The sequence below is a fragment of the Cetorhinus maximus genome, chromosome 11, assembly GCF_964194155.1.
Source record: "Cetorhinus maximus chromosome 11, sCetMax3.hap1.1, whole genome shotgun sequence".
NCBI lineage: Eukaryota > Metazoa > Chordata > Chondrichthyes > Lamniformes > Cetorhinidae > Cetorhinus > Cetorhinus maximus.
In genome coordinates, this window is record NC_135889.1 from 39,328,370 (window position 1) to 39,353,106 (window position 24,737).

At 41.7% G+C, this 24,737-nt stretch overlaps 1 protein-coding gene across 5 annotated transcripts in view; it reads left to right on the forward strand.

Moving 5' to 3' along the window:
* Window positions 1–24,737, forward strand: part of hecw2b (HECT, C2 and WW domain containing E3 ubiquitin protein ligase 2b) — a 413,575-nt gene that overhangs the window by 217,812 nt on the left and 171,026 nt on the right. For all 5 annotated transcript variants that reach the window (XR_013577941.1, XM_078551841.1, XM_078551844.1 and 2 more), the window contains 4 exons: window positions 2,232–2,326; window positions 12,173–12,248; window positions 14,304–14,473; window positions 14,599–14,741. Coding sequence is in view for 4 of the 5 variants with exons in the window: in XM_078551841.1 (XP_078407967.1) it covers window positions 2,232–2,326; window positions 12,173–12,248; window positions 14,304–14,473; window positions 14,599–14,741 (484 nt within the window). In the remaining variant the exon portion in view is untranslated. The remainder of the gene's footprint in view (window positions 1–2,231; window positions 2,327–12,172; window positions 12,249–14,303; window positions 14,474–14,598; window positions 14,742–24,737) is intronic.

Here is a 24,737-nt window from a genome sequence, read left to right on the forward strand (position 1 = left end):
ATCACACAGCAAGTGGGCCATTTGTTGCATGGTTAATACGAACATATGAACATACGAATTAGGAGCAGGGGTAAACCATTCGGCCCTTCGGGCTTGCTCTGCCATTCAATAAGATCATGCCTGATCTGAATGTAACCTTAACCCCACATTCCTGCCTACCCTTCCAATAACCTTTCATCCCCTTGTTAATCTATCTAGCTGTGCCTTAAAAATATTTGAAGACTCTGCTTCCACCGCCCTTTGAGGAAGAGTTCCAAAGACTCTCAGCCCTCTGAGAGAAAAAAATTTCTCCTCATCTCTGTCTTAAATGAGCAACCCCTTATTTTTAAACAGTGACCCCTGGTTTTAGATTCTCCCACAAGAGGAAACATCCTCTCCACATCCATCCTGTCAAGACCCCTGAGGATCTTAAAGGTTACAATTAAGTCGCCTCTTACTCTTTTAAATTCCAGTGGAAAGAAGCCTAACCTGTCCAGCCTTTCCTCATAGGACATCCCAGCCATTCCTGCTATTTGTATAGTAAACCTTCTCTGAACTGCTTCCAATGCATTTACACCTTTCTTTAAATCAGGAGGCCAGTACTGTTCACAATACTCCAGATGTAGTCTCACCAATGCCCTGTACAACTGAAGCATAACCTCCCTACTTTTGTATTCAATGCTGCTCACAATAAATGATAACGTTCTATTAGCTTTCTTAATTACCTGCTGTATCTGTATACTAACCTGTTGTGATTCATGAACTAGGACACCCAGATCCCTCTGAATCTCAGAGCTCTGCAATTTCTCACCATTTAGATAATAAGCTTTTTTATTCTTCCTGCCAAAACAAATGACTTCACATTTTCCCACATTGTACTCCATTTGCTAGATCTTTTCCCACCCACTTAACCTACTGATGTCACTTTGTAGTCTCCTTACGTCCTCTTCACAATTTACTTTCCTACCTATCTTTGTGTCATCGGCACATTTAGCAACCATTCCTTCGGTCCCTTCATTCAAGTCATTTATGTAAATTGTAAAAAGTTGAGGCCCCAGCACTGATCCCTGTGGCACACCACTGGTCACATCCTGCCAACCAGAAAAAGACCCATTTATTCCAAATCTCTGCTTTCTGTTAGCTAGCCAATCTTCTATTCATGCCAATATGTTACCCCCTACACCGTGAGTTTTTATTCTCTGCAATAACCTTAATCCCTAATTGGGGAAATTTTCTAACTTTGTGCTCCCAGTTGGAATACTCCTGGAGGCACATATTGGAAAGCTGGGCATAGACTGCACATGAAATTAAGATAATTTAAATTTATGATTGGATAAATCACACACTGTTTACACCTCAACTGCTGTCTTGTGCTTCTCGTGGCTAAGGCCTGAGACAATAGCCTGAATTTTCACTCCTGGTTTGGCTTTAAACCTTTGCCCTTACCCTACCATCCCAACTCGCCCAGCATCCACCATGGGCACACCTTGGGAGCCATGCAGAGATTAAATAAAGTTCTTCAGTGTCTATTGACTAATTCAGTGTTTCAAAAAAAAACACACTCATTGATAAAAACTCATTCATTACATTTAACTTCTTTTAATCCCTTATAAAAACAAGCATTGGAATTCATCGTCCCATTTCAAAGTGCTTATAACTACTTGGAGCTGTCAATCAAACTGTGAACTTTTACATTTGAAACTGCCTCCGTGAGCCATGGATGTGGAACTTAGAATCTACCCCCATTCCCCTCCCAGCAAAAATGGTAAAAAATGACTGGTGCCGTGTTTGGGTGGGTGGGTGGGTGGGGGGTGGGGGGAGACTTCTGGGCCTCTGCTGCCATTTTCATAACATTGGAGAGGCGCTCCGCCTTTACAACAATTCAAGCCAAGCAGTGTAAAATACCCTTAAGATAAAAAATTAATACTCTCGTTGATATCCCTAAACAAAATTTAGACAGACTGCAAGAATTGACCAAGACATCAGTGAGGAGAGTTGTATCCAGCTTACAGAAAGACTAGAACTTGTCAATATACAGCAGTAATGATAAGCAGCTCCGCCCACCCATTCGCTGTGTTTCAGATTTAGTATTGGATGCCTTTAAGTTTGTTATTTTGTTTAAGTGATTGCATTATATATTGAACACCATTATCAAAACTTGCAATACAGATTCTAGAAACTATATTTTTAATTACTATTTTTTGCAGTTATTTTCCAAAATTCATCTATGTTTTTCTCTCTTTGCTCCTCAGCTGAAACTAAAATCTGCTTTAAATATTATCATGGTGTAAGTGGAGCACTGCGAGCCACCACCCCATGCATTACAGTAAAAAATCCAGCTACTATGGTAAGTACAATATTTACTGTGTGCAATTGTTAAAGCAAAATCCTGCAGATGCTGGAAATCTGAAATAAAAACTGAGTGTGCTGAAAATACTCAGCCAATCTGGCATCACCTGTGGAGAGAGAAAGAGAATTAGCATTTAGAGTCAAATATGAACTATTCTTCAGAATTTCAGTTCAAAGTCAAGGAAATGGAGATTGAGAGGAAAGGAAGTTGGAGAATTTGGAAGATGCACGCTGTTATTAATGTGTAGGTTTGTCAGCAATTTACCTTTTGGCAACATCATCTGAAAACACAGCATCAGTACCCACTTGCATGCATACAGCTTTTTGTTATATTTGACCTTGAGATGAGCTTCTGACCGCATTTCCATATCATCACTAAGATCGCCCTTTCCACTTCTATAATATTGCCTGACTTCTCCACCCTGCCTCAGCCATCTACTGCAGAAGCCCTCATCCAAGCCTTTGTTGCCTTGAGATCTGAGTGCTCTCCTAGCTGACCATGCTACATATGCTCATAAAAACTCTGCTGCCCAGATCCTAACTCGCATTCATCCATCACCCATATACTTGTTGACTTATAATGGATCCTTGTCCAATAACATGTCAACTTTAAAATTCTTATATTTGTTTTCAAATCCGTCCAATACCTTGTCCCTTCCTATCTCTGTAATCCCGCCAGGCCTTCAAGATCTCAGCGCTCCTCCAATTCTGGCATTATGAGCCTCCTGATTTTAATCACTTCACCATTGACAGCCATACCTTCACCTCCTAGGCCCTAAACCCTGGAACTCCCTCCTTAAACGTCTCCACCTTGCTACCTCTCTTTCTCCCTTTAAGATACTGCTTGAAACGTAAATCTTTGACAAAGCTTTTGCTCACTTGCTCTAGTCTTGACTATTCCAAAACACTCCTAACCGGCCTCCATTGTTCCACCCTTTCTTAACCAGAAAGTGAACAATTATGAGTGTGGATTCTCATTGTTTTATGAGATTTGAAAATGTCAATTTTAAATTTTAAAATATTTTTTCTTTACTTGCGCTTTTTATCCTTGTTATCTCCCTCTCAACCCTATCTTTCCCCCCCACCCCCTCTTTCTCTTCCTATAACTGAGTTGACATTGAATTCACCCTCACCTTCCTTTCCATCATTCCTCTGTTTATTCATCAATCTTTAAAATTTATTGGTTAATAAGATGGTCTGTTTTGTTATTCACTAAGGTCCCATTTGTCCTCCCTGTGCTGTTATCAACTTGCACTTCCAGCACCTTTGTGGGGAAAAAAGTCTTAAAGCCTAAATTTTTCAGTTGTAAATCTGACACACAGGAAATGCAGTGAGATGCCCTGCTCCAACAAAATTTAGCTCAGTGGTTCAGTTGTGATGGGATGATGGTATAGGGGCAGGGATTTTGGGGAAAATGGTTGATGCATTGGGTAGATGTAATGACCAGTAAAAGTCTCCTGTATCAGATTGGGCAAATGTTTCTTGCATCCTTCAAAAGGTTGTCCTCTGCCAGCTTTACATGCTGCCGATGGTGGCCTGCATGGTTGCCCTCCTGCCTTTGATCCTTGTAAAGGATGCCTCATTGTAAAGCAGAGTTGTATAGTATACCAGTTGACTTTCGCTCAGTGATGTTGGAGAATTCCCAGACCAATCCAGGCACATGGCGTGCCTTCAAATTCTGTGATGATTATCATGGTAGAATGGCTCTTATTGATAAAGCCTTCCTGCTTGGCTGCATTCTCCACTTGCCTAGCCAAGACTGGTGGTGGTGTGGCCTCTTATCACCAGATCTCAAATTGTCTTGACACCTACTCCTCTGGAAATGTCTCCTCCTTTGAACATCCCACCTTGTTTCGCTCCTCCCACCTCTCTTTTAAATTCATTGTTCTCTGTTCTCCTAAGTACAATAAAGATTTTATCAAGAGATTTCTTCACTGCTTTCTTCCCTCAGCCTCTGCATTAAATGACTTCTCATCTTTGGTGATTTGAACCACCATCTCAACTCCTCTGAGCTCAGGGTCCTATATCTCTCCCTGCATGTAAACTTCCCAACACATATTCATGGCCAGTTCTTTGAAATTGTCATTTCATGTGGTCTTGCTAGTCTCATCATATCAATTACAGGTCAGGCCATCCCTGATCACTTCCTTGTATCACTCACCAGCCACATCCCCCTTCCACACCCCAACCCTACCTCCTTCTGTATCTGCCCCTGGAAAAAGGCTATCCCCCAATTCACTTTCAATGCACTTTCAGAATTTCAGGGGGCCTTTGGCCCTCCATTTGCCACAATGTTTCTGCAGTTGCTGATTTGATCAACTGCACCCTCACCTCCAATTTTGACTCCCAAGTCAGCAATGAAACCATTTCTTCTTCAGTACAGCCCTCATTTCCACTCCCTTAAGTCCAAGGGACGCACACTTGAAAGGATATGGAAGCCAACTGGTTTAGCCATCTACCGCCAGATCTGGCTGAATCATTTAAAACAATATTGGGTCCTGTTCTCATCTGCTAAAACTGCTGAAAAGTACAGGATCATCCTGGAATGCAAAGATAACCCCCCAGCTTACTCCTTGTACTGCAAAACTTCTTAAACACCTCTCCCCTGTCCCATCCACCTTCACCTCCAACAATAAGTGTGAGAAGCTCCTGGGCTTCTTTGTCACTAAGATCAAGACTACCCAGTCAGCTGTCTCTGCCATGTCCCTCCCTTCAACTAACTCACCTGGCCAAGCTTCCTATAATGCTCCCCACTTCCTGAGCTCTGAACTCATATCTTTCTTTAGTTTCTCGCCTATATTCTTTCAAGCCCACTCTGAGCTCAACTTGCTCATGAGATCCACTTTCAGTTCCCTTGATCTTATTCTTACTAAACTGTTCATTGCTTGTGTCAGTGGTGTCTCATTTGGTAGCATTCTCATCTCTGACTTGTAAGGTTCTGGGTTCAAGTCCCACTCCAGGACTTGAGCACAAAAATCAAGGCTCACACTCCAGTGTGACTGAGGGAGTGCTGCACTCTGAATGCTGTTGGAGGTGCCATCATTTGGATGAGACGTTAAACCGAGGCTCCATCTGCCTGTGCTGGTGGACGTAAAAGGCCTCATGGCGCTACATAAAGAAGAGCAGGGGATTTATCCCTGGTGTCCTCAAACATCACCAAAAATAAAGATTAACTGGTCATTATCACATTAGTGTTTGTGGGAGTTTGCCGTGTGCAAAATTGGCTGCCATGTTTCCTTATTACATCAGTGACTACACTTCAAAAGTACTTCAATGGCTGTAAAGTGCTTTGTAAAGTGAGATGTTCAGTGGTTATGAAAAGAGCTATATAGGTTGCAAGTCTTTCCTTTTTTCTTTATCCGTTTTTCTTTCTTTAGCATCCAACTTCCCCTCTTGGCCTCCATGTTAGCCAATATAGTAAACAGTTCTCTTTTGCCAGGTGTTGTCCCTCTCTTGTTTAAATCTGCCTCCAGCACACGTTCCCTCAAAGAACCAACTCTTGACCCCACTGCCCTTTTAAACTACTGCCCCACCTCCAACTTCCCTTTCCTCTCCAAAGACCTTGAACGTGTTGTTGCCTCCCAAATTTCTTTTCACCTTTACTGGAATTCCATGTTTGAATCCCTCCAGTCAGGATTCCATCGCTGCCACAGTACAAAAAGGCTCATTTCAAAGTCATCAACGATCACACAATCCTCCTCCAATGCCTCTCTACTGTCATCCAGCTAGTTGGGGTTGCACTCATCTGGTCCCATTTCTACCAATCTAATTATAACCATAGGATCACTTGCAATGGCTTGTTTTCCTATTTGTGCACAGTTACCTCTGGTGTGCCCCTAAGGATCTGTCCTTGGCCCCTCCTATTTCTCATGTGCATACTACCTTTGAGTGACCTTATCTGAAAGCACAGCATTAGTTTTCACGTGTATGCTGACAACATCCAACACTGCCTCACCACCACCTCCCTTGACTCTTTACTGTTGTTGAATTATCAGACAGTTTATCTGACATCCAGTGCTGGATGAGTGGAAATTTCCTCTAATTAAATATTGGGAAGATTGAAGCCATTGTTTTCAGTTCCTGCTCCAAACTCAGTTCCCTAACTGCTGACTCCATTCCTTTCCCTGGTAACAGCCTGAGATTAAGTCATTCCGTTTGCAACCTTGTTGTCACATTTGACCTTAAGATGAGCTTCTGACCTCATATTTGTGCCATCATTAAAATCACCTATTTCTACCTCCATAACATTTCCCGCCTTCGCCCCTGTCTCAGCTTATCTGTTGCATAAACCTTCATTCTTCACTTCATTACCTCTAGACTTGACTATTCCAACGCACTTCTGGTTGGTCTCCCACATTCTACCCTCTGTAAACTTGAGGTCATCCAAAACTCTACTGCTCATGTCTTAACTCACACCAAGTCCTGTTCCCCTCTATCTCCTGTGCTCGCTCACCAACACTGGCTCCTCATCAAGCAACGTCTTGATTTTAAAATTCTCATCTTTGTTTTCAAATCCCTCCAAGGCTTCTCCCCTCCCCATTTCTGCAATCTCCTCCAGTCCTTCCACCCTTTGAGATACCTGCATTTCTGGCATTTTGTGCTTCCCAATTTTAATGCTCCACTGTTGGTGGCCACATCTTCAGCTGTCCAGGCCCAAGCCACCGCCCCCCCCGCACCCCTCGACCTCTCTACCTTGCTTTCTTCATTCAAAACACTCCTTAAAACCTATCTCTTTGACCAAGCATGAGGCTTGGTGTCATACTTTGCTTTATAATGCTCCTGTGAAGCACTTTGGGAAGTTTTATTACATTATAAATTGTGTTGTTGTTATAGCAATACAGAACTGGTGTCCTTAGGAAGATTTCACATGTCATCAGGGATGGCTATAGTGTCTTTAATTTCTGTTCCAAAGACTTGCCATTTGTTCTGTTTGGTAAAATTGTTGCACAATGGACTGCTGTACAATGAAAGCAGTATGGCAGCTTCAGTAATCATTTGTCACCAGCACAATTTGATGTTATGGTCGCAAATGAGTGCATTTACAGTCACATGGTTGCAATGTAAGACTCTTTGTACTTTGGGGAACTCTGCCACTCAAGAAAATTGCACTGGCCTGTCATTATTTGGCTAGCTTGAGCAAACTGTGACTTGCTTGATGCACATGTGCACTGTTCATTGACTAATGCTACTGATATCCCCAATGCCAGCCCTTCGCATAACTACTTAGAGTAAAAGTTTGGGGTGATGGTGATTTTTGCAGTTACTGACAGTCCTAATGCTAATGCTGATTCTAGCATTAGATGAGGCTGTAGTATGTGGAATTAATTCATTAATGGTTTTGGTTGTGAACCATAGCCTCAGTGAGCATTGATTCTGGGTCATGGGAATACCTTTGTCTGTACATTCTACTTTGGGGATACTGGTAGTTTGGGGCGGTGTGTGCCCTGCAGTACCTAATCTCCATCTGTTCCTCCTCCTACTCTTGCTGCAAGAAACACAGATGAATTGGGAAACCAATTTGGACCTTTTTGGAATGAACAGATGAAAAAAATGAAAGGCCCATATCAGAAGTTACAGACGTAGAGATTGAAGCAGCAGACAGTAGCAAAATAAAAAAAAACAAAAGAAGAAAAACAGTTCACAAGCATAAATGTTTCTAATCATTTATATTGTTACAGCACAAAAGAAGGCCATTTGGCTCATTGACCCTGTGCTGCCTCTTTGCCTGTCCCACTCCCCCAGAGTCCTGCAAATCTTTTCTCTTCAGATCATTATCCAATTCCCTTTTGAAAGCTATGATTGAACCTGTCCCATGGCAGTTTCTTATTTATATTTGCATGTCATGAATACTCATTATAGTAAAACGTTTTGTAATTATGTCCTATCTTCATGATAAAGTCAGTGGTGCCTGACAGCCTTGTGGTACTGGATGCACATTTGCAGGTGGTGTGCAACATTCAGCTTTGTGCGGTTGTGTCTGGGGTTGGCGGTTTTCATTGTTGAACTCTGCACAAAAGAGGGGAGCAGGGGAATGGCAGCTTGCATGAAGGCTCGGGACCGGCAAAGGTGAGTCACTGGTGGGGGCGGGGATGGCAGTGATGCAGTGTGGAGTGGGGTCGGGGGTGTGGTGGAAAAGGCCTAGTGTCTTGGGTATGGGGGATTGGGGGGGGTGGTGGGGTGGGGTTCGGGGTGGGGAGTGGTGAGAACTGTCAATCAAGGCAAGAAAATGAGGGGCCTAAAAGGCAGTGTCAGTACTGTCCAAATATGGGTCCATCTCAGGGTGTTGGTTGGCAGAGCCCTTACAGGGCTTTGAGTTCATCTGTGACACCTCAACTACCCTTGCTGAGCGTGACCTCAGACAATATCCTTTACAATGCATAGATGGGAGGGCCAGCTGAATCTGCAAGTTCAGCTACATCCCACAGAGTGGCAAGTACAACACTGGACACTAACATGATCCTTCAATAAAGAGTGAACGCAAAAACACATCATTTCTTCCACAATAAAGAAATGTCCCTAAATCCCCTGTAATCATCAATGTGTCCCAACCATGACATGTGCCAGTACATTTAGCCCTCTGACTAAACTAGTCTCAACTAATAATGATGATGAACACATGAATAAAGTGAAACCAATGTAATGTGAATAGTTTATAAGCAAAATTTAAATTTAAAAAATATCCATGGCACTTTCATGCTCTCAATAAATCTTAAGTTAATGGCAATGGAGTTGGGCAGGAAAGTTGTGGCCATGATGAAGAGCCTCCCTGTTTGTCCAAGAGGCGATTTCATAACCCACTCATAGTTGCAGCATTGTCAGCTGACAATGGGTTTCACCACTGAGAAGCTTCCCCTGCCGTGTGATCGTACATGTCTTCCATACATGCTGCTGGAAGTTTAAAATTTAACATTTTAATTTTGACTGCATGGGAAACAGGAAAAAGCAAGAGAGTGGAAGTGGCATAAACTTATCGGTTTTGCTGTCAGGAATGGGGCACCATGGTTAAAATTCCGCCCAACATCTCCTTTTAATTCTGTTATTTATCAAAAGTGAATAGAGTCGAGAACTGAATAGATTTGTCGTGGACTGAAGACTGTGGAAAATCTTTTGATTAATTTCTTGGAAAAGGTGGTTATTAAGTAATGTTATAAACAGGAAAAGTGAACATAACCTTTTTGTACTGAGCAATGCTGGCAATGAGGTTACAGGGTGTGATTTTATTGCATCCCAACAACACAGGAAGAGAGCTTTGAAATATTAAACATGTAATTTCCTTAAACAGACTTTCTCGTGTGTATATAGATTTTGTCTTTTAAACTTTCTTTTAAACCTGCATGCAAAATTTATGCAATTAATTTTTCCCCTGCAAATAAAGATATTTTTATCATCTGGTTTTGTAAGATTTTAAATTTTCGAAACCTTTCATTTTCTAACACTGTGGAAGCATGTTAAATTTTTGCCGTGTAAGATTAATCTTTGAGTTCAGCCGGCCTGAAGGCTACTATTCTATTTTATTGTTCCAATAGGCTTATGATTAATAGGAGTGAGACACACATTAAAGTGCATGATTAAAGTAACCCAGTTCAGCAGTTTTGAACTGATTCATAGATAACTAAATATACCTGAACTTTCCTAAATGAAGCTCCTTTCAGTTTTTATTTAAAATGTATATTTTTACATATAATTGTATAGAATTTACAGCACAAAAACGTACCATTTGTCCTAATTGGTCAATGCTGGTATTAATGCTCCACATGAGCCTTCTCCCACCCCTCTTCATCTAATTGAGGATTTGCATAGCTGCTTCCATTCAAGCCACTCCTGATGGTTGATGAAGGGTGGCATTGCAAGTTCCCTGAGAAAAGAAAGGCTTGATCTGCAGTATCCTGGAAAGAAAGGTGATGGATGAGGAAGCAAAACAAATGTATAAATTTAGTTGTATTAGTGAGGATAAGGAGGATCAAAGCCCTGTTAGAAATCCTGGTTAGGATGAGGAGATGCTATGTTCTTGTCTACACCCCAAGTGCTGATCATTTATTGCGGGAATAGTTTTATGTTATCCCTGCAGTGAAGACTATGGCCTGAATTTCATGCTTGGCGTGCGTGCCAAGTTGGCAGGCCCGGAAGCAGATGCGAAATACGCTTCTGCCCGCGATTGGCCCCCGGACGCAATTTCACACTGGCTGGCCAATTAATAGCCAGTCGGTGTGAAACGTGGTCTGAGAAAGCCTCAGCGTTGCCGAGGGGGATGGGAAGAGGGCAGATGCTGACAAAAGCGAGGGTGCGAGCGGGCACTTCTAGCGAGCTCCCTGAAGGCAGACGGCTGCTGTGGAGCTGCCTTAGGGAGCTGCAGACCTGTACAGATTAAATAACAAGAAAAAGTGCACTGAACTGTGTCCATGCAACACATTCAAGCACCTGACAGCAGAACTCAAAAAAACATCAGTCCCACAGATATCATTTTTTATTATATTTCACCCCGGACATTTCATCCTGCCCTTGGATAAGGTTTCGTTAAAAACGGGCTGCCCACCTGCCCATTTTGCCCATGCGATGAGCGTGAAATTGCATGGGCAATGTGAAATGATGGACAATAGCGTTTTTAATGGCCTTAATTGGCCCTTTAATTGTTGGCGGGTGTGGCTCCGACTCCCATGTGTGCCCGCGACCTCAATATTGCTCGTGTGCGCGATGACATCAGGACACATGCTTGATGTCATTTTGCACAATTTCACATGTGTTTGGGTGAGGCGCGCTCCTGCCTGATCAACATAAAATTCTGGCTTATGTATCATATTTAGTGGTGTTAAAGTTTGTACAAATCAGTTTTGTTTTCTAACGATTGAGTCAAAAAATGATCTATGCTCCATGGCAGGCATTGGAGAATCAAACAATAGCACAGATGGACAGACTTCAGGGTGCCATGGATATATGTATTTTGGACCCCTCAAATCAGAGCCTAGCCCTCAATAAATCTGAATTCTCATAAATAGTTTTTCTAACCAAATAAATGACAGTGACTTCAAAATTCTCTTGTGTGGTTGAAATATTTTTTCTCACTGACCTTCCTGTTAATTAGAAGTAGTAACTATTGCATGAGGCGAGATAAATCTCCTCCCGCCTGGTGTTTAACTATAATATCTACGTAAAGAGTTAGAGCATTCCATGACTCCTACTCTTTCCCAAAAAACAGCTCGTCTTATGTGACTTTATATTTAACTCTACGTTTTGTAAAAAAAGCAATCGTCATAAATATTAACAAGTTTTCTCTTTCTGAATGATAATTATTAATTTAAAGTCTATTTGTTAAGAGAAACCTCAGAATAGTGAAACTTATTTGTTTCAGTGTTGGGGAAAAGACATTTTATTTTTGTCAGTCCACTGAGAGTGAGAGTATCCATCATCCATCTGATTGGGAGTCTCCTGATGGTAGTTTACTGTTGCCATAAAGCAGGTCATTCTGCTGTATATGAATATTCATAAAAAAGGCCCTCGCTACTTACAGAGTAATGATGAGCAGTCAGAGTGAACATGAGTTCACTATAATTTCACAATGGCCAATATTTTGGATACCCTCATTAAAACAATCACTTTGAAAAACAACTCTGCAATGCAAACTTACTTTTGTGGCAATTCAAAATATTGCTATTAGTAAAATGGAGGCAGGAAACAGCCTAAATCAAAATATTAGCCATTTTTAGATTTTTGACAAAAACAAGCATCAGTGGCTATCTAGGAAAAGTGAGACAATGTGTGATTGTTTTACATTCATGTTAAAACAAAAACTGCAGCCATGGACCCATTTACCAGCCAATCGTTAGCCAAAATGTTATTTCTTTTACAGGCTGGAGCAGATGAATTAGGAGAAGGTGGATTAGATGGTCAGAACAGTCGAAAACTTGTCAGATTCACATTATCGGGTAAGATGCATCTTCATTCCAAGGCCAACACACTGATAATAAAGATCATTCAGATGTTATTAATGTGTTTTTTAAACATTTTAATTCATTTTTCAAACCACTCTTTGAACATTGTTTTATTATTGCGTTTACATGGCCAGAGTTTGTGAGACGATGTTTACAAAGTTGACATAAGTCACCATTCTATCATTGACAGAAGTCAGGCTTTCAGCGAATGTGCAATGTAAATTTGCATTACTGTATGTGCATTATTTGTAGTTTAAGTATTTAAGTTTCCACTGTAAAACAAAAATCAGTGTGGTTACACCCAGTTTTTGATCAAATTATTTTCTGGTCACATTTCGTGGTCTTCCCTGACCATGAGCCAACTGTGCAAGAGGCATTTGGTGGAACAGACAAAGGGTCACTACGCTGTGTGGTATGCAAGGGAAACCTGGTAGAATACTTCGTAGTTTCCCTCCTGTGGGAAATTGTAAATTTTCTTCACTGCCTCTGCACAACCAGATGGCCAAGATCAGCATTGCAGGGATCACAGCCCTTAATCCATGTCCCATCACTCTGTGGTCCAAAATATTCCAACACTACACCACCCCACAATGCTTTGTTTCTTTAAAGTTAAGCATTAGACATGGGTAGTTCCTACATCTGAATTGAAACATACCAATGAAAACATGGTGGGACGAAACATGACAATTCCAGATTAAAATTGAAGATGCTTATAATATGAAGCCAATTTTGTATCCTGGCTTAAAAGGTTACTGGGGCTGCCTTCTGAGGTGTGCATCGTAACAGTGGGGAGCTGGGCTCATTATAGCTGGGGGTTTGCCGCATATTTGGGTTTGCCCAGCTGTTGAATATCATTTAAATCGTGCTTTTGTTGTTTTGTGCAGGGAGCTAAACATTCCCCAAGAATGGTGCCATCTTCTGGGAAGGGTGCCCTTAAAAAGCTGATGCTCAGAATTGTAGAGAAGTGGCTGCATATGAGAACAGCAAATGTTCATGCATTTCAGAAACTGAAACATTTTTCAGACAAATTTTCAGCATTTACAAAGGCAGTATGGAGGGGAAGGGTGGTCAGGGAAGAAGTGACAGTGGAGCTTGAAATGTCAAAAAATCCAGTAGGGAAGAATAAAGCACAGTTTGTGGGCATGTGACAGATCAACATTGCCTCGGACCCTTGTTGAAGCAGATGTCCTGCTGTGAGCAGTGTTGTCCTCTCCAGGGATAGCAACACAACATCTTGACAGATGGTGGTGGCTGGGCTGAAATGTGTCTACAATATTTGGAAGACACTTCAAAAAATTGGCAAGTTAATGCAACCTAACACTGCCATGTTACAGATCCGTAGTTGAAGGTATCATGCCATAAAACGTTGCCTGTCAGTCTACCACATATGTATTTTCCTTCCACCCCACCCCAATCATGCCAAACGCTTACACAGCTTTGTAGTTATGTCAGTGCATTTTATGCATACTTCAGAATGACACACATTGAAGTTGAAATGTATAACTGAAAATCTTGCCACAATCACATCTTCCATGGACTTCACATACAATGTCATTGTAAAGCAAGCTAGCTGCACGATGCATAGTCGCTTACTGGCATAAAGGTACCTGCCTGTCACTGAGCATGTACTCATTCCACTTGTATCTGAAGACTACTTTTCTGCTTGCAGCAAATGGTGGCATAAAATTTAAGGGACTAACTGGAGAAAGACACAAGTCACAGGCCCTGATTCCTTTGGAAGAGGCCATTCTTGATCCCCTATCAGAACACAGAGGAGCAGGTGAAGCAGCTGTCTTTCTGCCAAGCTGTTATCAATTGTTCCTCTTCTCATTCAAATGCAAACAAGGATTCATACAACTGGACAAACATCATTATGCTGCATCTTGCAAGCACTGTTCGTGGGTGGGTTGGGGAGTCAGAATTCTACCATTTATTGTTTCATGTCCCAAGGGACTGTATTGTCAGACACATCCAGGGATCATGTGACCACTGCAGGATCTAACATTGTAACTATGAGATGTAACTTGCTGATCCTCTTCTTCCAAACAGATATCAGAGCTGTAGGGCTCAAGAAAGGAATGTTTTTCAATCCAGATCCATATTTAAAGATGTCCATTCAGCCTGGGAAGAAGAGCACTTTCCCTACTTTTGCTCATCATGGACAAGAGAAAAGGTCGACAATAGTGGCGAACACAACAAACCCTATTTGGCAAGGAGAGGTAAAAAATGCTGCTATCTTTGACACAGGGCAGATAGTTCCTGAAGGAAAAAGGCAGTGACAAAACCAAGCGTTACTGAGACTGTTAAATGGGATTAACATGATGCATGTTTTTCTATTTTACAGAAATACTCTTTTGTAGCCCTTCTCACAGATGTACTTGAAATTGATGTTAAAGACAAGTTTGCCAAGAGCCGTCCTATCATAAAGCGCTTCCTGGGCAAACTAACCATACCAGTTCAGCGTCTGTTGGAGAGACATGCAATAGGGTAATATGTTATTGAACTTCACAAAGAGCTTCACTGTCAGTTCTAATGTTTCTCTCATTATCTCCTTTTCAATGGTATGTTTGAAGAATGTTTTATGATATGCCTGATAGGTGATGTCAGTGCTGCATTGTCACTTGTAAATGCTAAATCTGATGGTTTATTATAGGTGTGGGAGTGCTGTTGTACTTCCTTGTCAGTTCCTAGGGAATGAGGAGGAAACATTAGAAAATTTTAAACTTCGCAGAATCACTTTGTTCATTTACCTTCATTCTGACAACAATCTGTATCTTTGTCTTTTTTGTAGGTTTCTTTTCCTTTGATCTTGTTCCCTTCTCTCATTCTTGTTTTGCCTATGTGTCTGATCACTTGGCTCCCCATTCTAAAAATAACCATGACAGATGGGTGACCATGATCTGGGAACTGACATTTTAGGTACTCCATTGTAGGAAGATTATAGAAGTAATGGAAAATATGTAGTGTAAATTCACTTGGTTGTTGCCACGGTCAAAGGGTTAATTATGAAGAGAAACTTGAGAAGTTAAATCTTTTTTCCACTGGAGCTTCATGGTGATTTTTACTGACATCAGTCTTTCATTTCCAGATCTTATAAATCTGAATTCCAATTCTCAAACCTTGAGCACATATTCTCTGCATTATCAGTTCAGATGTTGAATTTAGTAGTTTGGTAACATAATGACTACACCACCCAACCGCTACCCCCAGCAGACCTTTTGGGCTGGATTTTCATGAATTTGGGGAGACTCCATGCACCTTTAGAAATGGCTGCTGGGACCCAATTCAGGGATTCCTGGCCCCATTCCCAGCACCCCCGATGTTTACCAGTGCAGCTTTGTGCAGGTCACAAGCCTGCACCCTGCACTCCCAACCTGGCTGCCTCCATAGTGGCGTTAGTCATCTCCTAGTCCTCTACAAATTTTGTGCAGTTGGGCCAGGTTTTCAACGACTCATGGTTCACCGTCCCTCAGAGGTGACATGAACCATAGTCAGGCTGAGGGAACCTTTTGAAAGTTAAGTTGAATAGGTCCTACCCATGCTCTTTTTCCAACCTGTCCTCCTCCACAGCAGCCCCCCCGCCCCCCATGGCCGCTTGTACCCTACATGCCAACCTATGTCCCTCGGCCCACCCCAATGGCCCCTTATATCCTCCATGCCAGCATATGGTATTTCCATGCCCATACACATTGTACAAAACCAATTAACCCTATTGTAACAATAGTATGCATGGAAAAGCTTGTTAAAAAGTCATTCATTCATAATTTTTGACTTTGTGAGACAAGTGCTTTTACTGCAGCCCCATAGAAGTGTCAATCATCCAGACTTTTCAAGTATCAACAGCAGAAACTACAAGCATTTGACATCTTTACCTTGTGCAAATAACATTGCTTGATGGGCAGAATAGATCACAGAGAAAGAGCTGTCAATTAAGCAATTTTTTCCCCTGGGCACAGCTGTTTCAACAGAATAATGGATGTCTAGGCTCTTAGCAAAGAATACATAATGAAGCTTCGCTGAGAGCTCAAACATCCATTCGTCTTTTGAAACAGCTGTGCCTAGAGCATTGAGGCGATCCTTTCAAGCAGCCTGCCACGGCACCCGACAGCCACTGTGGCTGTCTCCAAACTCTTTCTGGGGGAGCTGGGCTCAATTCCAGTTATCACCTGCCCCCACCAGAATGAAAATCCCATTTTTATAGGCACTTTCTCCTGAGGTGGACGCATTGAGCCGGGAAATATTCCACTACTCATTACTAGGATGAAAATCCAGCCCTTTGTTTCCCTACTCAACCCTCCCAACACCTACCTTTGTGCTCTCACATTGACCCAGATCTTCCAGCCACTGACTGTTATTAAAAGTGCCCTCTCGCCATTTTTCACCATTGCAGCCAGGGCACCGTGCCCTGGCTACAGGAGTGAGCTATAATCGCAAGGATCCATGAGGAGGACTGGCAAGGAGGAGTGGTGAGGCCACACCCCCTTTTGTTGTTACCAACTCAAGTAACTCCCATTAAGGTCCAGCATTCTTGCAGTGTTATCGTGTTATTTTTTTTAAAGATTCTTAAGGTTCTTTTTAATATTTCTAATCTTTCAAAGACTTTTAATTGCTGCTATGAGTTTGTGATAAGTAACAGTTTCTAATTTTTATACGTTCTGAGATTGGACAGTGATAATTGGGCACCTGTGTTTATTGCAGAGCTATTTAATAAGGCACTAATGTTTGGATAGCCTTCTATTGAATTGCATTGGTTATTTACACTGAGTAATTGGGCTTGTGTCTTTATTTCAGATTTTATAATAGAACCTTGTCAGGTCAAAATGTTTATAAAGTGGATAATGGGTGGTGATGTGGGTTGGGGGTGATTGGAGGGTGGTAACGGTGTAGGGAGTTGGTGGTGGGGGGGTGCGGGTGGTGGGTTAGGGTGTGGGTAGTTGGTGGTGAGCTGTTGGGTGTAGGGGACTGCGTGGAGGGTGATGGGAGTTGGGGGTGTGGCTGGGTGGATAAGTTCGTTGTTGGGAGTGGGTGGTTGTTTATGCGTGGGTACATGAGGGGAGGGATGGATGGGTTGTGTGGGAGGTATGAGTAGGTGGGGTGGGTGGGTGTTAATTTTGCAGGTTTAATTGTAAATAATATTATAAATAATATTTTAGGCCTTCCCGATACAGCTCCCACTGTTGATCACTGTCAACCCAGGTCCTATTCCTATGATTAGCAGAGGGAGTATCCTGGGGTAATTTCTGGGTAAGAACAGGGCATGAAGCCCAAGTCTCCGACGCTAAGGTCAGTATTAGAGCCATTCTTGGAGTGGCTGGGACAATGTGATTCTGTCCATCGGACATTTGAACCCGATAAACACTGGTCAAGATTCCCTTGGAGCCCTGGCACACAACAGCAGTGAATGTTCCAAAAGAACTTCAGAGGCTTTGTGGAAAAAAGTGTCCTCCTTAAAAAGTACACCCTAATTGTGGGCATTCTTTGGAATTGTCAGCCTGATTCAGGAGTATTATAATTAATATACTAAAAGTGGAATAAAAGTTGTTTAAAAGGAGAATTCATAGCCTATTTATATGGAAAATATCAGCAAAGCAACTGGGGATACATTTGTGAGAAACCATCAAGTTAGCAGCATGAGCTGTTTCATTGGAACAATTGCACATCCCAGTGGCTATTTGTTATACTACACTTTTTGTAGACTTTGAATGTTGTAAGGCATTAATAAGGGTAAATTCACTGAGCCTCTGCCCAGTAAGGGTATTTTCATGTTATTGTAACAGAAACTACAAAGGAAACATTAAATTAAAATAACGTTCTGGGGAATTTAAATTTCCCAGCTGCTGTGGTTGGATTTGAACTCAGAATTGTTAATCCAGGTCTCTGGATTACTAGTCCAGTAACATAATCGCTATGCTAGTCACTGCATACAAGTCTCTCTTTATACTATTTTAAGCCCAAAATTAGACATAATTAACAAAGTGACTGCCCCTTACAGGGCACTGTAACAAAAGACAAAACTATAAAGAAAACGTATCTAATTAAATGAAAATGTTGTTCCCGGGGCTGATGAAGCACTGCAACCCCAGTGCCCACTAGTCGTAGATGGCCTCAAGCGTCTCAGTGGACACCAAGTGCTCCCTGTCCACTGACACCCAGGTGCGAATGTAGCCACAGAACAGGGGCAGACAGTCAGGCCAGACACCCCCTTCACCCACCCGCTGAAGGTATTTATTGAAGTTCCCCAAATGCCAATCAACTGAAACTTTGGCAGTGGTGAGATTCAACTCCACGCATCCACAGAGACGGGAACATGAAGCCAGCACCTTAGACCGCTTGGCCATGCTACCATAAGTCTCTCTTTGTATGTAATCAAGATGCTTAATCAATCAATGCCCTCCACCTGTATAACCGTAACCTTAATAATACAATGAACATATCATTAACAAGTCCCCTGGCCCTGATAGTTTGTGGTCATAAAAGAAATGGCTTTGGTTGTAATCTTCCAAAGTTCCCTAGATTCTGGAAAGTTCCCAGCGGATTGAAAACTGTAAATGTAACACCTCTGTTCAATAAAGGAGGGAGACAGAAAGCAAGAAACCATAGGTCAGTTAGCCTAACATCTGTCACTGGGAATATGCTAGAATCCACTATTAAGTAAGAAGTGGAAGGACGTTTAGACAATCATTATACAATCAGTCAGTTTTTGTGAAAGGGAAATCATGTTTGACAAATTTATTAGACTTCTGTAAGGGTGTAACAAGCAGGATGGGTAAAGGGGAACCAGTAGATGCATTGTATTTGTTTCTCCAAAAAAACATTCTGTGGGCGAAATTTTACGGCAGCGGGATTTTACCTTCCTGCCAAAGCCAATGAGGTTTAGAATGTCTCGCCGCATTTTACGGCCCCGTACCCGCTGAAACGGGGCTGTTAAATTCTGCCCCATAAGATGCCGCATAAAAGGCGCATAGCATAGGGGTGGTATATTAGCGTGGATAGAGAATTGGCTAATTAATAGGAAACAAAGTTGAGATAAATGGGTCATTTTCAACTTTGCAAATTGTAACTAGTGGAATGCCAGAGATCAGTGCTGGGGCCTCAACTATTTACAATCTATATTAAAGACTTGAATGAAGGGACTGTTATAACACTGCAGTTGGTAAATCTGAGTTATTTAAAGTACCAGAGGGAAACCTTAAACAACTGTCATAACCTATATTTTCAAGTGGTATGTATGTTTGAAATGCAGCTCTAAATTCAGGAATCAGTCCACCAGTTCTCGAGAGGTTTTTATATCAACTTACATGAGACATTTATTAATTTAAACAAGTTAAACATATACACATGGCTACAAATTACTACTATCATAACTTTAAACAAATTCCCAAACTAATCTCCATTAAGGCAACAACAACCTATAGACTTTAAGCAGACGCCAGGCAAAGCATTTTCACATTACAAATTCAAAATGAGGTTCCTTTCACTTTGGTTCCTTTGCAGACACAGTGGTAGGCTTACAGCTGCTTAGATATTACATGCCTCTGCCCTGCACACATGAAACTGCTGTTTGTTATACCCAGCACATCTCATTGAGTGTAAACTCTCATTGTATCACCAGACCCTTTGAACTCCACCTCTTCTAACAATAAAACCCCTTTCATAATACCAATTTTATTAGTAATATAAACATTGCTTGGTCTCTGCTAGCTGGGTGCCAGATTTCACTCCCCTCTTGAATGCTGTATTCAACAAAATGCAAATGCACTCTACCTCTCTTACATCTCAAAACTAGTGCATACCAAAGCACCCAGACGAGCTGGCTTTAATCCAATTAAAACACACCCACAGACTAACCCTCTATTTTAAAAAAAATAATTTCCAATAATGTTATATACATTATTAGCTTCATGACAGGGACTGACTGTACGGTAGTCAAATTCAGTGATGATACAAAGATAGGTAAGAAAGCAAGCCATGAGGAGGATCCAAAGAGTCTGCAAAGGAATATACATAGGTTAAGTGAGTGGCACAAATTGGGCAAATGAAGTATAATATGGGAAAATATGAGGTTGTCCGCTTTGGCAGGAGGAATAGAAAAGCAGAATATTATTTACATGGAGAGAGACTGCAGAATGCTGCAGTACAGAGGGATCTGGGTGTCCTTGTACAAGAATCACAAAAGGTTACTGTTAGGGAAGAAAACAGTTAACTCTGAAGGAATTTAAATGGTAATTATTAGTTAACAAGCTAAGTACCTTATTTAGTATATATAAAAAGGGAAAATAAGTGAGATAAGTATCCTGTGGAGTTTTATGCACCAAAAGAAAACTCTGTTTTGAAGAAGTCAGTCTTGGTCTTTATCTTTATTGTCAAGCAGCTATTGGCACTTTGTCAGTGACATGCAGGTACAGCAAGTAATTAGGAAGGCAAATGAAATGTTGGCCTTTATTTCAAGGGGGATTTAGTACAAAAGTAGGGAAGTCTTGCTACCACTGTATAAGGCATTGATGAGAGCCCACCTGGAGTACTGTGTAAGATTTGGTCTCCTTACTTGAGCAAGGATATATACATAGTGGAAGCAAGCCATAAAAAGTTCACTCAGCTGATTCCTGGGATGAAGGGGTTGACTCATGAGGAAAGGTTGAGCAGGTTGTGCCTATCTATACTCACTGGAGCTTAGAAGAATGAAAGGTGATCTTATTGAAACATATAAGATTCTGAGCGGGCTTCACAGGGTAAATGCTGAGAGGATGTTTTCCGTCGTGGGGGAATCTAGAACAAGGGGGCACAGTTTAAAAGTAAAAGTCTCCCATTTAAGACTGAGTTAAAGAGAAATTTCTTCTCTCAGCCTTTGGGATCCTCTTCCCCAGAGAGCAGTGGAGGCTGGGTCATTGAATATATTCAAGGCTGAGTTGGACAGATTTTTGATTTAAGGGAGTCGAGGGTTATGGAGGTAGGCAAGAAAGTGGAGTTAAGGCCACATCCAGATCAGCCGTGATCTTATTGAATGACAGACCAGGCTCAAGAGGCTGAATGACTGACTCCAGCTCCTCTTTCTTATGATCTTACATGAAGATCACTTCCACTCTACCTGATTTGCTTTCAAATTCTATAACTGGTAGCAAAAGTTTCTACTGACCATAAGACCTCTAAGATTTATACAGATGAAGACTCCTTTTTGTTCAAGCATTCAGAAAAACCATATGATTCTCCCTCATCACAACATCCAACTGTTTGTTCTGATTCCAGGATTTTTATCTCTACCCAGGTGTCTGCTAGGGCTCTGCTGGTCGCACTCTTATCTCAAGTTTTTTACATTTCTCATATATCGTCATTTTCTACAGCTAGATTGGCAACACCATTATTTTTCTTAGTGAACTCCCCTCCTTTATTGCGCACCAAAATTACACGCAAAATATTAATTTGCATCCTTTGTTGCATTTTGTCTCGAATTACAAAGCCATTACATAGTTTCTTCCTATGTTGTTTGCCCCTTCATGGGTTACTACCATCTGGTTTCTTGCTGTATAAACTTTTCTTAAAGTACACTGCTCTAGGTCTAGATAGATGGCTCATTATCCTTTTGGTATTTACCTTACAACACATGTATATCCATCTTCTTGAGCAAGGAGTCCCTTGTTACTACAAACATGCTGTGCCTTTCAGTATGTGTCTTTGTCATAACTTTTTTCACTAGTTTTCTAATTATTTATTCTGTGACCTGGTTTTGTTTTTTCATTATGGGCAGGGCCAGGCGCCTGTTCATCTAATAATCTCTGGAGCAGCTTTCACAAGTTTCCTTATCCTTCCTGTTGTATATTTTTTATCTGTCTCTTACCCGTATTTTGTGGTTCCTTTAGCATAGGTAACTTTTCCTTGGTGACCTTGTTTGTACCTGATTATAAGGGCCTTATCTATGGTCACAAACAATTTTTATTCTTTCATGGGATGTGGACATCACTGCAAGGCCAGCATTTGTTGCCCATCCCTGCAGACACTTCCCTTATATACAATAAGGGCTGCTTATTTATGTGTGTACGCAAAAAAATACCCCTTACCCCCTACTCCCAAGCAGAATGAGAATGCAGAACTTTATTATAACTTGACCATTTATTATTCATTTAAATTGGCTTGCAAGCTTGCTTTATAGAACCGTGGAACCATAGAAAAGTTACAGGGCAGAAGGAGATCATTTAGCCCATCGTGCCTGTGCCGGCCAAAAAAAAAGAGAAATTAGTTCCTCATTTTAATCCCATTTTCCAGCACCTGGTCTGTAGCCTTGCAGTTTACAGCACTTCAAGTGCAGATCCAGGTACCTTTTAAATGAATTGAGCATTTCAGCTTCAACCACCAATTCGGACAGTGAATTCCAGACGCCCACCACCCTCTGGGTGAAAAAACTTTTCCTCATGTCCCCTCTAATCCTTCTACCAATCACCTTAAATCTATTCCCCCATGGTAATTGACCTCTCAGCTAGGGGAAACACGCCTTTGCTGCCTACCCTATCTAGGCCCCTCATAGTTCTGTACACCTTAATTAGGTTACCCCTCAGCCTCCTCTCTTCTAAAGAAAACAACCCTAGTCTATCCAGTCTTTCCTCATAGCTGCAATTTTCAAATCCTGGCAACATTTTTGTAAATCTCTTCTATACTTTCTCAAGAGCAATTACATCCATCCTATAATGTGGTGACCAGAACTGTATACAAAATTCCAGCTCTGCCTAAACAGAGTTTTATATATTTCCAGCATTTCCTTCCTGCTTTTGTATTCAGTACCTCGTCCAATAAAGGAAGACATTCCTTATACTTTCTTTACCAATTTATCCACCTGTTCTGCCACCTTCAGGGACCTGTGGGCATTCACTCCAAGGTCTCTCACTTTCTCTACCCCTCCCAATATCCTCCCGTTCATTGAGTATTCCCTTGCTTTGTTTGCCCCCCCCCAAATGCATTACCTCACACTTTTCTGGATTATATTATGATTGGAACATTGTTTGCATGTAACTAAATGTATTATTCACCAAACTGCAACTTAGGCCAGAATTTTTCCATCGGCGATTTGGGGCGGGGCCCACTCGCCGACGGGAAAATGACATGGGAGGACGTTGGGAGGAACCCCCGACGTCATCCTGGTCCATTTAAGTATTGAGGAAGGCGGGCGGACAGCGAAATCAGCTGTCCGCCCGCTGACCTGTCAATGGCCAATTGAGGCCATTGACAGGATAATTAAGCTCATTAAATGCCCTGCCCGTCCAACCTTAAGGCTGGCGGGCAGGCCAGGAGCCCCAGCGGGGAATAGAAAAAACATGAAACCTCATCCACTGGCGGGATGAGGTTCCATGTCCATTTTAAAAATGTTTAATAAACTTTATGTTGCTTTTATTAACATGTCCCAACTCATGTGACATCGTCACACGAGGGGGACATGTTAATAAATTTTTTATTTGTCTATTCTTGATGTTTAAAAAACTTTCAGTGATCTCCCTGAGACAGCACTTAGTCTCAGGGAGATGTGCGCACTTTGACAGTTGGGGAATCCCTCCCCTCCCCCCTGCACAGGAAGCGCATAGCGCTTCCCATCGGGTGGCCCGCTGGGTGGGCCTTAATTGGCCCGCCCACTCAAAATGGCGGCGGGGCCCGCTTCAGCGATGGCGATCAGCTGCCCGCCCGCCCAACAAGGGCAAAATTCTGCCCTTAGTTGTTTGGAAATTAAGGGTGAGTGTATTGTATCTAGGCCTACCTATTTGGTGTCCTCTCAAATGTTACTATTTGTAGGAATTTCTAATGCAGCCCACTGATTTGCAGCTTGAGTAGCTGTTCTTTTTCATTGTGATTCTATTTTCAAAGCAGTGAGCTGAGTAGGTACAGAGCAGATTCTGCTTTCCTGTTGTTTGAGTTGCTGTCATTTTATGCTACTATTTTAATCCCTGCCCTGTGACATCCTGACATGTTCGGAAGACCATAAGCTCTCTTGTCAGTCACAGTAACCTCAGTGGTTAATTTCCTGTTCCCAAAACAGCAGTAGGGCAGAGACAAGTGAAAGTAAACAAAGCCATTGTGTTTAGCATCTCTAGTACCCAAGGAATTACAGAATCTGTCGTGAATTAGCAAATGCTGAAGAACAGACAGGCTAAAATGGACTTTCACATGCCAATTTGTGTATATGTGTCAAGGACCTTGAGGACCATATTTTTGCTTTCATGGACAAATATTCTTAAACACAAATATATCTGACTTCAGTTCCATTGAGTAAAAAGCAATATGATCTTTTTAGTATTTACAGGAGCACTACCTGAAGACCAGTTTAAAAATGGAAATAGACAAGACTATATGAATTAGTGCAAGTTTACTACATTTCCCTGATTTTTCAAACAATATATGAAACTAACTTCTATTTCATCTCTGTTGGAATCGAACACGAGGAAAGGGTAATAAATGTTGAGGTACAATAAATCAATGGCGAGAATTTTCTGGCCCCGTTGGCGTCAG